Raw genomic sequence first — 15,963 nt, forward strand, 5'->3', positions numbered from 1 at the left:
TTAGTTGTAACAAAATCTTTCAGTTGCAGAAATAAACCAGGAAGTGCATTTATAATATTGATGATATAATATTGATAATATTAATACTTTTGTCCACTGAATGCAATGCATACCTGCTTTGGCACGTGAAAAAACAGGTTTTGCCAAAAATTAATGTGATGGAAATAAGTGAAAAGTTCACAATACAGGATTCTGTTTAAAACCCAGAAAATAATTTTACACCAGCATTACATATCAATGTCAATTGACATTGAATTACTGCTGGCAAGGAGTAAAGACCGATGAGCAAAACTTTTAAAAGCATCTACATAATTATTTCCCATCTATTTCAGCAAATAAGGCACTTCAATAAATAGTTGCATCACATCAGAATTATGGTGATCACCACTTTACCATTTCACACGCAATGAAGTAGTTCATCTCCAAAACAGATGGCTAACTTCATAACAATTTCAGGTTTTCATATAATATACATAGATACAGATAGCAAATATTTGTGTACTATGCCTTGAGAAAGCAATTCTGAAAAAAAGGCAGTTTTGTTTACATTAATTGCCCTCTAAAAGATAATGCAGTTCACAAACATAAAATTTGTTCTTCCTAAGTCACAAAGAAAAGTCAATTTCAGGAATCACAGAAAAATTTCCAGAAAAGAAGTACAGTGTTGGGTAACTTTGTCCTGCATGCATGATGTCTTAACTTTGCATGTTGCACAGAAATTGTGACTTCAAAACTACAGATGAAAAGTCCCTGGTTAAAATACTTCACAGCCAGAATAACAAGTTAGGTTGTTAGTAAAGAATTAAGTATTACCTAAAGACACTTCCGCAAAGAATCTTCTCATGGTACAAGTGCATACTGCAAGACTGACTTGCAGTTATTCCATTCACTCATTTGTATTTTTTATAACTGGCACCTACACGATGCAGGAATGTATCAATTCTTGCCTGGACTATTTTGCCTCTCTGTTGAACACACTGACACATTCCTTTGGGATTAGGGGTGCTCATCAGACTGTCCTGTTAGACCTTCCTTCAATGTCTCAAGCTGCTTTCATAGGTGATCACTGTTTCTAGTTTTTGACAACAGAAACTGTTCTCTTTCACATCAGAATTTCTGGACAATGATAGCAGCAGCAACTTCAGAGAAGGCATAACTAAGGAAACTTGCTATGTTTTAGATCAACATCACAAACTGTAGCATTTCATTTGTTACTCCTTACTATATGGGTGGTACTTAAAAAGGAAGAACAGTATTTCAGGCCACGTAATTATAGACAGTTTCTGATTTGTCCTTTGTACTGGAAATACAATGCCTCCAAACCACTAGACATCTGATGTTACAAAATCCTATTATCAGGAAATGCTGTCATCACGTTATGCACCTGTACTATGTATGCAGGCAGAATCAGAATATAATGCCATGGGGCATTATAGAGGCAGGGGGAACAGAGGAAGACGGACACAGACCCAAAACACCAACCAGATAACAGCTATAAACTATGAACCTATTATTATTTAACTGATGTACTTACTGGCATCCCTTCCCAAGTTTCCTATGCTTCGGTGCATCTGTACATACTTTGAGATACAGCTCTTTATAGACCTTGGAAAAATAAATTTTTTTGGTCTATCAATCAAACATTTCAGGTTAACCTAAACTAGTCATAAACTCTAATCTGGCTTTAAATTAAATACAAATCAGCTACAGGGCAAACAAAAGACCATCTTGTAATGCCTTAATTATGACCTCTGCCATTACAAGCTTTATGATACTTTTTATATGTTCACTAAGGGGGAAAAAGAGTCTACCATCTGAAAAACTAATGGTATCTTATCAGCAGTTACTCTTAACCTTTTCTGAAAACAAGTAGTTTTTTTTCTGAAAGATAATTTCACACTTTACTGGCAAAGCATTCTACTAAACCTTCTTACCTTTCCAGACTCCAAGTTTGAAATCTCCTATTGTGTAATAAGTAGAAGTGCCTTAAAAATATACAAATCATCTAAAACTGATTAACTGGAGAAGTTAGTTGTATTCACATTTTCAACACAGCTTAGTAGTAAAGACACTAGCTAACAAAAACAGTGGCAATGAAGTTTTCCACATGATGGTCAGGGAAGTTTATTTTGAGGATTTCTCATGTCTTTATTTTCCGTGAAACATCTTCTGGCTCCTTGATCTCTTTTACAGTAGCTATTAAATAAAGCACAAAATTGTTGGGTTTTAATTCCTTTTAAGTTCCGACGAGGATTCAAAACTGAATGATTCTGAAGCTAATTCCTAAAGCAAGTATCAGTATGCTAAGTGTTCAGAATTTGAAAACTTGGCCATTACGGTTCTTTGCTCAGAGTAATCTACATATACAGACCTTGCATTATCATTCAAAAAGCTTTTTCCTTGGCACTTAAAACATAGAACAAATAATATGCAGAATAAAGCTACACTAACCTTTTAAATATTACAGAACAAAAAATTTCATTCATTTTGTTTGCTTGTACCAAACAGTTGGCATGGAAGTTCTGCAATCATGATGATGACTTCACACAAAGTAATTAAGGTCTGACCACCAGTGACAGGGGATCATTCACTGGAAAGGCTGACCAGACAGCTCTGTCCTTAAAGCTATTAAAGATGCAACAGACAAGGCCTTGAGTAGCCCATTCTAGCTGAAACTTGCTTTGAGGAGGGAATTGGAATAGAGACCTCCCTACTTCATGAATTTAGGAATTCTGGGTATTGAACAACCAAAGTTAAGTTTTCACTGCTAAATTGCAACTTTGTTGTCTCAGTTTGAAGGGACTGAGACTTAATCCTTTAGTACTACAGATACTATCTTGCACTTGCAATGTCAAGGAAAGTCCTTGCCCACACAATCATCAAAGTTTCCTACTAAGCCTTAATTCTGAAGACACAGCTTTTCCAAGCTACCTTTTATTTCTTGCTAAAATTTAAATATGCTGGTAACAAACCAGTGAAAACAACACATTCTAAATGCTGACATAAGCATTTATTACATCGGAAAATAACATACTTGGTTGTCAGCTTGGCTGCCAGTGACAGATGTTAGTTAAAACTAATCAGAGATTGACCTGGAATGCATCCAGACATCATTAGCCAGTTAGTATTCATATTATGCAGCATGTGAAGATAAAACAAAACCTGAAGTCAGAATTCTTGATCTAATTCCAACATTCATTTTCTGCCTCAAGGTACTACAGTGAGTGAGAAAAAAAGTCTTAACTGATGAATAGAGCCTCTCCAATCTCTATAAACGACCCATCCTCTGCTTTGCCATCTGTGTTGACAAACTACCAGTTCACTCTTTCCAGATGAAGCAGCAAGCAGCATTCTCAACAAGACCCAGATCTGATGAGCCTAATAGTTGACATCATTAACTATACAAGTTTTAAATATAAGACACACATTTAAATGGCAATTTCCTTTTTATTTTAAGAAAGTTGCACAGCCAGCTAATAAGAACAGGTAGCTTTTTAAACAGGAATGCCTGCAAACACATGAAACCGAATAAAACCTGAAAAGTTTACACAAAAAGGAAACAAAAAAAAAAAAAAAAAATCAGTTTTTTTAAAAATTTTATTAAACTAACCTCATTAAGTGTCACTTATTAATGCAGGCAGCACTGAAAATCTTCTATTTGAACCGTTTGTGTGGTCAGTCAACCAGCACTTATGTTTTTATTTGATGCAAAGACATAAGACTGGAATTAATCTAAAAAATAAACAACCCAAACCTTTGTAACTCCATCCCTTTATACCTTGATGTAAGACATTCAATGTCCTACAGGTATTTCAACCAAGAGCTAAAAAACTGAACTGGGTATTATTTACAACAGCTGATGGAAACTGTTTTGCATCTTCCAGTAATTAAAAGTTAAAATAACTGTCAATACTGTCAAACCTAGAATGTGTTATTAAAGCATCCTTTCCTCCTTTACAGCAAACTCAACTTAACTTTCCGTGGACCAATGGGCCTATCATTTAGTTCATTAATAGCAGCCATAGCTTCCTCATAGTTTGTCATAGCAACGATGGCATCACCAGAAGGTAATCCTTGTTCATTGTACTGCACAGAAACTGACTCTGGTATCACTCTGTAGCCATAGAAAAAATCCAGAATCTCATTAGGAGTAGCTTTAAAAGGTAAATTTTTCAATAGAATAGGAACAACACGTTCAGAACCACCACTGAAATTTGGATCTGGCATAAATCTTCCTTCAGGAAAACTTCCCATTTTATTATTCCCAAACTCCATTCTGCCAAAAGGTTCACTGTCACCACCAAAATCCATGAGGGGTGGTGGACCCCTAAAATCCTTAGGAGGGCACATGAAGTCCTCAGGGGGATGTCTAAATTCAGAATGATGCCTGAAGTTCCCAGGGGGACCAAATGAATGCATGGGTGGCCCTTGTGGTGGCCCAGATGGTGAACCAACTGGACGGGAGAGGTCAGCTCTGTCATACAGATGTGAATGACTGTGCATTTCATTTGGTGCAGATAACGGTGCAGCTACACCAAACTTCTCCATCTGATCTTGAGATATTAGTCTTATTAATACTTCTGTTCCCAAAAAAGTTTGACGATTTAAATTTTCTGCTTTCATAGCTTGTTCTTCAGATTTAAACTTCACTAGTGCTTCTCCCAGTCCAACTCCTTTTTCATCATAGAGCAAGTAAATATCATCTTCATCAATATCAAATCTTGAAAAGAACTTTTGCACTTCAATTTTTGACACATCAAATGGAAAATTCCTTACATAAACACAAGTCTTAGGGCTGGAATGACCTTCCCGATAACATTTTTCTGATATGGCCTGTCCAAAATGATCTCTGTCCGGTGATCTTTTCCTCTCACAAGAGTCAATTATTTTCAACATTGACTTTCTTGAAATTGGAAAAATGTACACAGGACGATTGAGAAGAACCTTTCTATGACATTCCAAAGCAGCCTGATATTCTCTCTCATTCCTTAATACCACAAAAGCATCTCTAGTCCTTTTCTGATGCTTATCTGCTAAAATCTTGATCTGTTTGCTGTGTATATCCAAATCAGGGAAAAAATCTCTCAGATCTCTCTTTTCTACATTAAAAGATAGATTTCTTAGGTGTATGTAATAATCCTGGCTGGGAGATGAACGAGAATGTGTTCTTTGTCTCCTTGGTGATCTTGAACGAGAATGCTTCCTTGAATGCATGTAGCCTGAACTTCTTGGAGAATGGTCTTCGCACAAAAAGTCATCCATTTCATCTGGCATGTCTATCCTCCCACCACATTCAATCCACCGTTCCTCTGTAGCTGGGCTAATTTCTATAAACCTCTGACCCATGTATTGTCTATGACGTTTAAGTCCTTCTAAGGCATCACCAGGTGTAGCACATTTTACCAAGCAATCACCATTGTTTAAACCATTGCGGTGCTTTATCAGAATCACTCCATCCACATGTATCCCCGAAAGGAAAGTACGTACTTCAACTTCTGTTGCAGAGTAAGGTATACCCCGTAGAAATAAGTAACGATCATCTGGGTTAAATGGGTGAGAATCCTTTCTTAACTGATAGTTTGACTTAGGTATACCCATATCACCATATCTTGTGCCGTTAGTATGGAAACCAGCCTCCAGGCGATTTGGTGGCCCGTAACTAGGTTTTCTTATTAGTTTTGGAGAAGCTGTAACTAAATGTGGTATATCTCCAATACTTGATGTACTAGAACCATTAGTACCTGTTCTTCTAGAGCCAGACATACTTTCTCGTCCCCCACGGTCAAATCGTTTCCGGCTCATTTCTATGGTATTCTGCATCTCTGCCTTGCTGCTGAGAAAGAGCTCTATGCGCGAGTCCTTGATAAACCTTCCTGAACAGCTCATGGCACGCCGTGCATCTTCATCTGTTGCAAATATAATAAAAGCCTCCCCAATCTCTCCTCCAATAATATGCACACCTCCATCAGGAATATTCAATCCCAAGAAGAAACGACGAATATCTGGAGGACCCGCAACAACAGGAAGCCCCTGTAAACGGATGACTACAGCCATGCTGAGCTCAACCCACAGCAAAAATCACCTGCAGACAAAAAGGTACACATGATAGCACGTCTTTAGTACTCAGCTATTACAGTAACTTATCACTTAAGAAGCTAGAGCCTTTTTAATGAATGCCCTCATCTCATCAAGAGAGAAGGTATCAACCCACAAGTTCACAAGAACAAGATTAAAACACAATTCACTGAAAGTGGATTAGACAGAACAATTAGCTACTCCACCAGCACACATGCACAAATCTATCAATATTCCCTACCCTAAGGGCAACAAAATCCACCTAAGTCACTCCTCACCATCCACAATACCTAAAGAACACCTCAAGTCTTTCACAGCTTAGTTACTGTATGCCAGAGATCTCTGCCCACTCCTAAAGAACAAAAAAATCCAGTTTACTTTTGAATAGGACACTAGCTGATAAAAGGAGAAAGGAAAAAGAATAACTACGTCACTGCAAAATGAAGTACTTCACAAACAGTACAGGCTTTACTGCTTTGACAAGCTGCTCTACCCAGCGATCAGTTCTGTTCAATAATGTATGTTTTCTCAGCATTCAAAAATGTTGTCTCTTTGGCGTAGTTGCAGCGGCCACAAGCATATCCTAGTTGCCAGCCACAAGTCTGTGAGGAAAAAAGGCTGTGTATGATCTTGTCACAATACTCAGAAGTGTTAAGCTTTTGGCAGCTTACCTGTTTCTGCTTTGGAGACCTGATAAATTCTGTAAAATCAACTTAACTGTGGAAAGAAAATGAAACATAATTAATGGCTGATACCTGTACTTTGCTTTACACACTGTGCTACACTGCTGCAGCCCATCCATAGCAGTGGCTAATACTAAAGCCAAGCATGTTATGAACCCATGCGAAGAACTCCTTCCATGTTCCAAGATGCCATGCACTGCATCTTTCTGTTTCCATTTTAGAAGCAAAAGAAATTCAGAGTTTAAGTTGACTTCTGGAAATGATGAAAATATGATGAGATTACTTGGTCATCAATTGTGCCACACTGAACTGTTGCAATGAAACAGACTGACAGTGTATCAAGGGAACAATTCTCAATTGAGTTCTTGAAAGGTGCTTAGGTCCATTTTAGGATTAAAGGACATGTCCATTCTTCTGAAATCCACCTGGTTTCAAATTTCACAACAAGAGTACGGTGCTCACCAGTCCAGCACTGCACTTAACGTACACCGTGAAGACCATAAAATGAAAGACCAAAAATATCCAACAAGGCAAAACTTCATGAAGCACCTGAATTTACAAAGCCAACTTCAGTATTTTCCCTATATCCTTACTCTACTGCCTTTCAAACATAAGAAGAAAAGCTTGACTACATCAACTGAACACACCCTGATTTTCAACATTTTGTAACATCACACAGTAAATAGCACAATATTCTCAGAACACAAGCCTCTGTAGCAAATTACTGCATCACTTTAAAACAAACACAACCCAATGCTCTGAGCATTTGAGAACACTCCTCCTATAAACCTAGCTCTATGAAGCACTAAATCCTGATGACAAGTTATCTATCAATAACCGTAACTGTCACTCCACTTGAACTTAGCAAAACAACAGCAAAGCCCAAATTCTGTCACTAATGGACTCCACATCACTTCTGCACCAGTACGTAAGCACAACAAACCGAGAACAACTGCCCATTTAGAAAGTTCACTAAAGACCATCTGTGCTCTGTACTTTTGTGGTGAGTCGACACCAGCCAGCAGCCAAGCACCCACACAGCCGATTGTTCACTCCTTGTCCCCATCACTGGGATGGGAAAGAACAAAGTCAAGAAAACTTGTGGGTCAAGACAAAGACAGTTTCATCAGCAGAAAGAAAAACACAAAAAGGAAATCACCACCTCACACAGGTTGACTGATGTCCAGCCTTCCTCCAATCCTCCCAAAGAAACCAAAACCAACAAAATACTTCTTCCTCTACCTCAGTTTGTGTTGCCGAGCATGATGTTACATGTCACAGAATATCCCTTTGGTGAGTTTGAGTCAGCCCTCCCAGCTTCTCACCTACTCTGTGCACACTCACTGGAGGAACAGAGTAGGGAAAATAGGTACAGCCTTGATACTGTGCAAGTGCTGTTCAGCCACAGCCAAAACACCGATGTGTTGTCAACATTCTTTTAGCCACAAATCCAAACTGAACTGTATGGGCTGCTGTGAAGAACGTTAACTCCATCCCAGCCAGACCCAGAACACTTTACAACGTGTCTTCTCAACAGATGCAATGGCAGTGCCAAAAAGCATGGAGAATTCAAGGGCAGAATTTTCATACAGCACCTTCGTGTCTTGAAAAAGCAAATCCGCTGCCCTGCTACTTCATGATGTATTTAATCTGTAGTACTTCTGGATTCACAACTCCGCTTTCTTATCCCAATTTTTAAACATCATTCACAACAGCTCTCCTCCATAATTCTTCGGTGATAAACAGCAAGTTCTCCACGATGCACCAGGGATACAATACAATACACAACCTTCCGTGGTGAAAACCAGACACAGTGATTCCAGATCATAATGTGATCTCTAAGAAGTCCATAAACAAATGCAAGTTCAAATAATAGCTCTTACTGACTGCAAACAATCACACATGAGTAGAAAGCAGAGACAAGCCATCCAGCAATTTAAAGTGCATAACCAAAAAGAGTTGACTTGTCATGAAAAGTAAGAGCAATTCATTAACTGAACAACGACTTCAGAGAGCAAGGATTTGGAGAATAAATAAACAACTTCATGCCACAACTTAAAAGCACAGAAGTGTACAGTTTTATGAAATTTTATATATAAGCAAAATTGTCTAGAAAACAGTACAATACCTATTCTTCCACAGCCTCGGAAAATTCCAGACATTAAAGACATTAAAATAATACACAACTTGTAAACACAGTAGGAAACTAAGTCTGCGCTAGACTAGTATTTTTATCATAACACTGGAAGATTACAGACTGCAAGCTAGAAAGAACCCACAGAAACACCCCGACTACGACAGTGGACCAGTGTAGAATAACCAGCGAAATAGGGGAAGGTTTCTTATTCTATTTTTCAAAATGAGCCTTAATAGAGGAAGCAGACTGCTGCGAATAGCAGTTTTCACAGTGCTGAAGGAAAACATGAGTGAGCTCTGCAGATGGGCCCACTACACAGTCGAGTGTAGCACGGAACCGCTTCCAAGCAAGTCGCCCCGCCGGCACCAGCGCTGCTGGAGGGACCCGCCGCGGGCGGCAGGGCAGGGGACCCGTGAGGGGGACGGGGCGAGGGGGTCCGGTGCTCCACCGCCACGAATGAGCCCATCTGTTTCCCAACATCAGAACAGGGCTAAGGGAGGCACCGGGAGCGGGGAAGGGGGATGTGAAGCCCAGGGACATGAGGAGGCCGGGGCACACGGAGCGGCTGCGCAGAGGTTCCGCAGCGGTTCCGAGAAGGTCGGGAAACCGAGAAACGGCAAACTTCGCGCCGCCCTCGGCCACACGCCGCACCCCGGGGAGGCGTGCTCTGTCCCTCACGCCATTCATCCACGCACCCACCGGACACGCCGCTCGGACGGGGCCCGCAGCTCCCGGCACGGCTCCGCCAAGATGGCGCCGCCTCCGCTGGCCCCCCTCAACGCTGAGGGGAAGCTGCGCTGCGCGAGCGCTTCCGGCCCGCGAGAGCGGGCCTGCGCGCGCACCCTCCGGGCGGGGCGCAAAACGCCCCGGCCCGGTGACCCCGTCCCCGCGCTGCAGCCGCGCGTGCGCGGACCGCGCGCCCCCGTCTGCGCGGGGGCGGGAGCCGCGCCTCAGGCAGTGCGCGTGCGCTCTCTACCCTGCGGGCGGATGTGCAGTCTCCGTCTGTAGGGCTGAGGGAGCTGTGTAATAATAATTTGTATGGTAATAGATATGCATAGTGATAGACCTGCATCTAGAGATCGGTCACACGGTGACGGAGCGCCGCTGCCGCGCTGTGCGTTGTCCTCAGGCTCATTCCCGTCGGTACCTGTGCGTGCCGAGCCTCAGGCATCACTCACCGCTGCTTTTCCAATGCCTAGACGCGATTTCTAAGGCAGCTCGGGGCTGGCTCAAGCCCGGGTTGTGAGAGGAAGGGAAGGCTGGGGTTGGAGGGATGAAAGAGAAGGAGGAAAGGTTCAAGATTAAGTAAAGTGAAGGGCAGATACAGAGTACTTAGGCTGTGCAAGTGAAGTATATTTGTCCTAAAGTTTATCCTAGCTGCCTTCCCTGTCTTTATGTGTTCTCCCCTGTCTTTCTATGCATATCCAGTACTTATCTGCTCCATTTTCAGGAGGAAAAACCTGTACTATTCATGGTAGATTCAGCTATCGGTGTTGCCGACTTTAGGAGCTCTCTCAACACAGAATGTTGTTTAGAAAAATGACATTGTTTATTCTGGGTACAAGGTGGAGGTTTCCACAAATCAAGCACACCGGTAAGAAGTTACATCTTTATACAGTCAAGTTTACATGAACTTGAGCCTGGGGACGGATTATTCGACTTGAAAACATCGACTCAACCTTGTAACACTTGTTGAGCCAACAAAATAAATACGAGAAATAAAACGTGCTAATGTCGAAAATCATAATAGGCAATTAGCACGTAGGAGAGGGACTATGAGAAATAACTAAAATCCAGGACACAGTGTCTTGCAAAGTTTTGGTAACATCTGAGGGAATGAGACAAAAGGCAAGAGGCAGAAACATGCACAGAAAGTTCCACCTGAGCATGAAGAACTTTAATCAGCGGTTTCACTGGAACAGGCTGCCCAGAGAGGCTGTGGAGTCTCCCTCGCTATAGATATTCAAGAACTCCCTGGTCGCAATGCTGTGCCAGGGGCTCTGGGATAATCCTGCTTGAGCAGGGAGACTGGACCAGATGACCCACTGTGCTCCCTTGCAACCGGACTCATTCTGTGAACAAGAGTGTGGCAAAGGTGTAAAAGGCAAAGAGGAGTAACTTCAGCTGAGCATCCATTGCTCTAGGCATTTTGTGTTTTCACCTTGTTACCACTTTCCTCTCTGGGGAGAAATTACAAACGCGTGTTACATTTGTATATACACAAATGTACATTGTGTACGAGTTCTAGAGACAAGGTACAGGAAAGTGCAACCCGGGCTTCGGCATCCTCTCATTTTTCACTCCTGACCTCGTACAAAACGAGCAGAACTCTCTGTGGACCAAATACCTAAACTAGGGCTTGTGCTCCCTTCCCCGGCCCGCTTCGCGTGCTGCGGCGGCAGGCCCCCGGCGCTCGCCGTACCGCGCGGCCCTGGCCAATCGGCGCGCGCGGGCGGGCGGGGCGCGCGGTGGCCATGGCGACGCGGGGCCGCGGGGCCGCCGCCGCCGCCGCGCTGCTCATGGCGGTATCGGCGGCGCTGCCCCCCGCCCGCGGCTTCTCCGTCCCGCTCCAGCGCCCCGCCGACTGCGACGCCGACCGCTACTTCGACAGCTCCCGCCTGGCCTGCGCGCCCTGTGGGGCCCACCAGCGGCAGAGTGCCGGCGGTGAGCGATGGGGGAGGCGGGGCTCGGCGACTCCGCGCTGAATCCGCCCCCAGAGCGGGAGATGCGGAGCCGGGGCTCAGGTTGTGGCGGTAAAACAGCCCCCCTCGAACAGGTCTGGGGAAGGAGCGAAAAAGCCAGGGTCCCGCAGAGGCCTAAGAGGCCCTGGCACAGCTGTGATGTATCTGAGATACACCTCAGAGAAATTACTTTCAACCTCTTTCTAATAACCTCTGTTTCCTCAAGCATTATATTGTACTTGCATTTTCATCTGTAAAATTCCACAGGACCGTGAATTTGTGTTCTAGAACACTTCTGTGACTTGAAACTCCTTGTGAAAGTTGAATGTCTGAGGTACCAAGTGTGAGATTCTGAGGTTGTGCCTGTGTTAGTCTGGGTCCCACGCGAGAACTTGGAGCAGATACAACACAACCTGACAGTACTAAATGGAAAATACAGATAGTTGGCTGCTGTCTTTAAGGCATACGGAGGTATTAAAGTGTCCATCTTTTATACACAGCCCAACAAGACTGGGAGTTCCTTCTTGTGTGTACAAGTCTGAGACTAAGACCCAACAAGACCTCTCTTCAGAATTGCTACTTCAGTCGGAAGCAGTGATGTGGAGCACTGTGTTCACAGCTGCTGCATGAAAGCTGCTCACCTTTTCCACCACCAGCACCAGGGTCCCCTAAAGACCAATCCCGTTGTTCACTTATTGGAAAAAAGTATTCTATTTGTTTTCAGATCCCCTGATAACATGGGTGTCTAGATCCATAACTCTTTTAGGCTGAATCTTCCTCCAAATAAAGGGCTTCAGGGAGAGGAAAATTCCAAGGGGAGGTCAAGGGTTTATTTTTTCCTGCAGATCTGACTGGAGCAGTGTAGGTAGGTGCCACTCAGTGCTGTTTGCATCTTGATTGAATTCCACTTGTGATTGCCCATACACTCCCTGGTTAGCTCATCAGTCTGGATTCTGCCTTCAGGTGACATGCCTAAAAACCTTGGTATTGTCACTGCGAGTGTCACAGCTCCAACTTTTCATTGATCTAATCCAATTGGACTTCTTCAGAATTAAGTATAAATGGTTGATCACTTTGACAAATGTTTCTGTACAGCTGGTCACATCAGAATGTACTTTAAGGTTATAAAATTTTCCACAGAACTTGACATTATTTTTGCCTGCACAGTTCAAAATAACCTTAAATAATGAAAACTGTTTATTAGTACATATAATCAATTTTGGTTTGTGATATTTGTTTAAAAATACAGAGGGAAGTTCATGACACTGAGACAGGAAAAGTTTCTAAAAAAATATTGTGGAGCACTAGAAGATGGGCATTATACATGCCATTAAAATAGTGTTTAATTTCATGCAAAATGTTTAGTTTGTCCTGTTCACTCACTGAAAACCATTCAATCTAAACCTTGATCCCAATGGACAATTTTGACAGCCTTGAGTTTAAAACAGCTTTTAAAGCAGTTTTATTTTGGAATACCTTTTCATATGAACACATTTTGGTTTTAGGACTGACTTCAAATTGAAAAAATAAAACCTGTATGCAAACATATAATGCTGGTGTCAGTCAGCCTTGTAACATTCTCCTAAAACGTCTGTGTGCAAACTGTATCGTGGGCATTTTTTAAAAAGCATGGTGATTTTCATTCACATCTCACCCAAATGTTTTATGTTTCTGTCTAATAATCCATTTTGATCTCTTGAGAGGAACAGTAGTTGTTTTTAGTATTCTCTTACAACCAGTCAGTTTTATATAGATTAAAAGTGCATTTGTTTTGTTTTCTTCAGGTAGTTCCTGTGTATGTGAGCCAGGATACAGGATGGTCTCTAGTAATGGGGGGTTCTCTGTTACTTGTGAAAAATGCCCAGAAAATATGGTAAGTATTGAATGTTTCATGTTTGCCATAATGATAAAATACTAATCATAACCATTATGGGGTTTTTAATTTTAAATTTTATTCTGATTGCAAGTTATTTTTCATTAATTTAAAATATTTTTGCATAATAGTCCTTGATTGGGAATTTTTAAGACCATGGTTATACATAGTTTTTTTGTTCAATTTAGAATTGATTATTTCTATTATTTTGCACACTTTTTTTTCATTCCAAATTTAACCTCACAGACAAAATAAGAATTTTTTCAAGTGTTTAAGTTCCTTCCACTGCTTTTCTTCTCTGCTTTGTCCTTGCCCAGAGAGCACAACTGTATACAATATTAAAGATGCTTTTTCAGGTCATAGGTATCTTAACTGATTATTTATGTACATACTATTATTGTAATATTTAGGCTGTAACTTTATAATCTGCGATGTTTGAGATTATAATCTGCAATCTTTCATTATTACTTCAAAATAAGCTGCTTGTACTATGTTACTTTACTTATAATTATAGTTTGATCAGTTCTTCTGACCTTCCTTGACAAATTAAACGATAATTTTGTGTCATAATCTCAGCATTGATCCAGAGACACCAGGCTTAACCAGATTTTCCCCATTATAGTAAGCAAAGAAATGTATTTTTCCAGCAAATCAAGTTTTGAGGGTGAAGCCTTCCCGAATACTTCTTTCCCTTCACTAACTATAGAAGAACTCTCAAGAGAGCAGCTTACTTGCCTGAGTTAGGTGTTCAATGGCTAATGGGCTGTGTAGGTAATTTCCCTTTTCTTTCCATCTTCTTGCTGTGTTAGACAACACTTTGGCATGTATCCTTTCGTGTTGTCATCGTTTGCCTTTTCTTTGTGTTTCCTGCAATGGTGGCATTTGCTTTTGATCTGCCAAGGCTTTTGCAAAGAGAAAATGATGGTAGTGGAGAGGGGAGTAACATCAGTAGCACTTGAGGAGAAGCAGTTATCTTCGTTTTCCTCAGTGTATTTTGTCTGTAGTGAAGTTACTTCATAGTATGAAATAGGTGTGGATGTGAACTGTCTGGGTAGGTACAAAATTCCAAACAATTATATAAACTGCTTCACTTGGAACTCTTCCATTTCCATTACTTCTGTATATTTATATGCAATTGCAATATGCAATTTATATGCAAAATGTCTATGTATTCATTATTATGTGTATCCAATGTATCTCTTTTTAACATTCTACTTTTAATTTTCCCTGAAGGATTTAAGTTAACAGGTTTGGAAGAGCTTAACTTCGTGTGTCTGCTAGAAATTACTTTTGCCAGATTGTTTAGACTTTTTTTATCTTTAAAATCTTCATGAATGTTATTGATGTTTTATCTGAACACATTTTCTATTAGCTAATGGCTGGATAAGGCATTCTTCACAGATACTGGGTGATGTCTATATTTTTGATAATTCTAATAGTTTTATGTTTTATTTTAGAGCGGAGTTACTCAAGATGGATGGAATTGTATTACTTGCCCCAAAGGCCTGACTTCAAAAGGAAATTGTAAATGCCTCTATAATGAAATACTAGGTAAAAAATTAGTGCCAATTATGAGATGATAGCACTTGTTTTAGATATTTGAGTTTACTAAGATAAGCTCTTCTGTTAAATAAGAAATAAAATTTTACATATGTTTTCATATCTCATGTAAAAATTCAGCACTGCTCTTGGTATTGATCATCATTTCTGAAAGAGAACAGATAAATCTGTACAATTGCTCATTGCAATTAAAACTGTTATGCAAACATTCCATAAATGAATACTAGTGTATCACTTCCTTCAAGCTCTTTCAAAATGGATGGAGTCATTAAAGTTGGAATAAAAACAATGTCAGTATAGACTATAAAAACATTACAGTGTTTTGAAGTATAAAGAACAGTAAAGGAATTGTACCTAGATGAGTAGGTGGAAGAGAACAGGCTGAGCAAACCAAGTGAATGACTGTGCATTACTGTTAGTGGATTTCATGCCACCCTGAGGCACCTGTACCTGTGACTTTCTGAGATGTGCTTCCCTATATCTGTGCTTCTTACTTGATGCTCTCTAGTAGTTGCAGATGATTTTCTGTAGATAGAAAAATAATGTTAAATTTAGTGTTTGTGTTATATGGATTTTTGCTTATTTTGCGTAGTAGAAATGTAACAAAGTACTTTTCATCAGTGGTGTAAAACAATAAAAGCTCTTGGGACCTCTAGTTTTCCTTATTTTCAAAGACATGGAATGCCTATAATTCTCTGATTAAATATTACAGATTTCTGCTTTGGTTACATTTCCAACAGAGTATATTGCAGAATGTTTTCTAGATCAATAACTTTAAATTTTCCTTGGAAACTGGAAAACACTGAATACCAGTCTTCTAACTTAAACTTTGTGAGAGTTACAAAGGCCCCATGTTTTCAGGCCTTTGTGGTAAAATATTGGTAGCAAACCTGATTCTGTAATTTGACATGCAGGAAGAACATTAGTATTGTATTTTTTTAAGTCTCTTTGGTT

At 40.7% G+C, this 15,963-nt stretch overlaps 2 protein-coding genes across 4 annotated transcripts in view; one reads left to right on the top strand and one right to left on the bottom strand.

The window, feature by feature from the left end:
• Positions 1 to 99: 99 nt before the first annotated feature.
• RBM12B (RNA binding motif protein 12B) lies at positions 100 to 9,727 on the bottom strand. Of its 3 annotated transcripts, none has more exons than XM_058832440.1 (3): positions 9,591 to 9,684; positions 6,747 to 6,792; positions 100 to 6,082 (listed from the first exon to the last, which is right to left on the bottom strand). In XM_058832440.1, the coding sequence occupies exon 3, from the start codon at positions 6,052 to 6,054 to the stop codon at positions 3,955 to 3,957; it is 2,100 nt and encodes a 699-aa protein (XP_058688423.1). In that variant the 5' UTR covers positions 6,055 to 6,082; positions 6,747 to 6,792; positions 9,591 to 9,684; the 3' UTR covers positions 100 to 3,954. The 3 variants fall into 3 exon arrangements, with proteins under 3 accessions (XP_058688423.1, XP_058688424.1, XP_058688422.1); XM_058832439.1 differs by having other exon boundaries at positions 101 to 6,082; positions 9,595 to 9,727; XM_058832441.1 differs by lacking the exon at positions 6,747 to 6,792 and having other exon boundaries at positions 9,595 to 9,694.
• A 1,642-nt stretch (positions 9,728 to 11,369) lies between these two features.
• TMEM67 (transmembrane protein 67) overlaps positions 11,370 to 15,963 on the top strand; it is a 34,466-nt gene continuing 29,872 nt past the window's right edge. The window contains exons 1-3 of the mRNA XM_058833400.1: positions 11,370 to 11,559; positions 13,361 to 13,449; positions 14,907 to 15,000. Coding sequence (XP_058689383.1) covers positions 11,370 to 11,559; positions 13,361 to 13,449; positions 14,907 to 15,000 — 373 coding nt within the window. The remainder of the gene's footprint in view (positions 11,560 to 13,360; positions 13,450 to 14,906; positions 15,001 to 15,963) is intronic.

This window comes from Poecile atricapillus, chromosome 2 (genome assembly GCF_030490865.1).
Source record: "Poecile atricapillus isolate bPoeAtr1 chromosome 2, bPoeAtr1.hap1, whole genome shotgun sequence".
NCBI classification, from domain to species: Eukaryota; Metazoa; Chordata; class Aves; order Passeriformes; family Paridae; genus Poecile; species Poecile atricapillus.

Bases quoted from the DNA above. Each gene is read 5' to 3' on its own strand.
- RBM12B (XM_058832441.1), bottom strand. From the start codon at position 6,054: ATGGCTGTAGTCATCCGTTTACAGGGGCTTCCTGTTGTTGCGGGTCCT.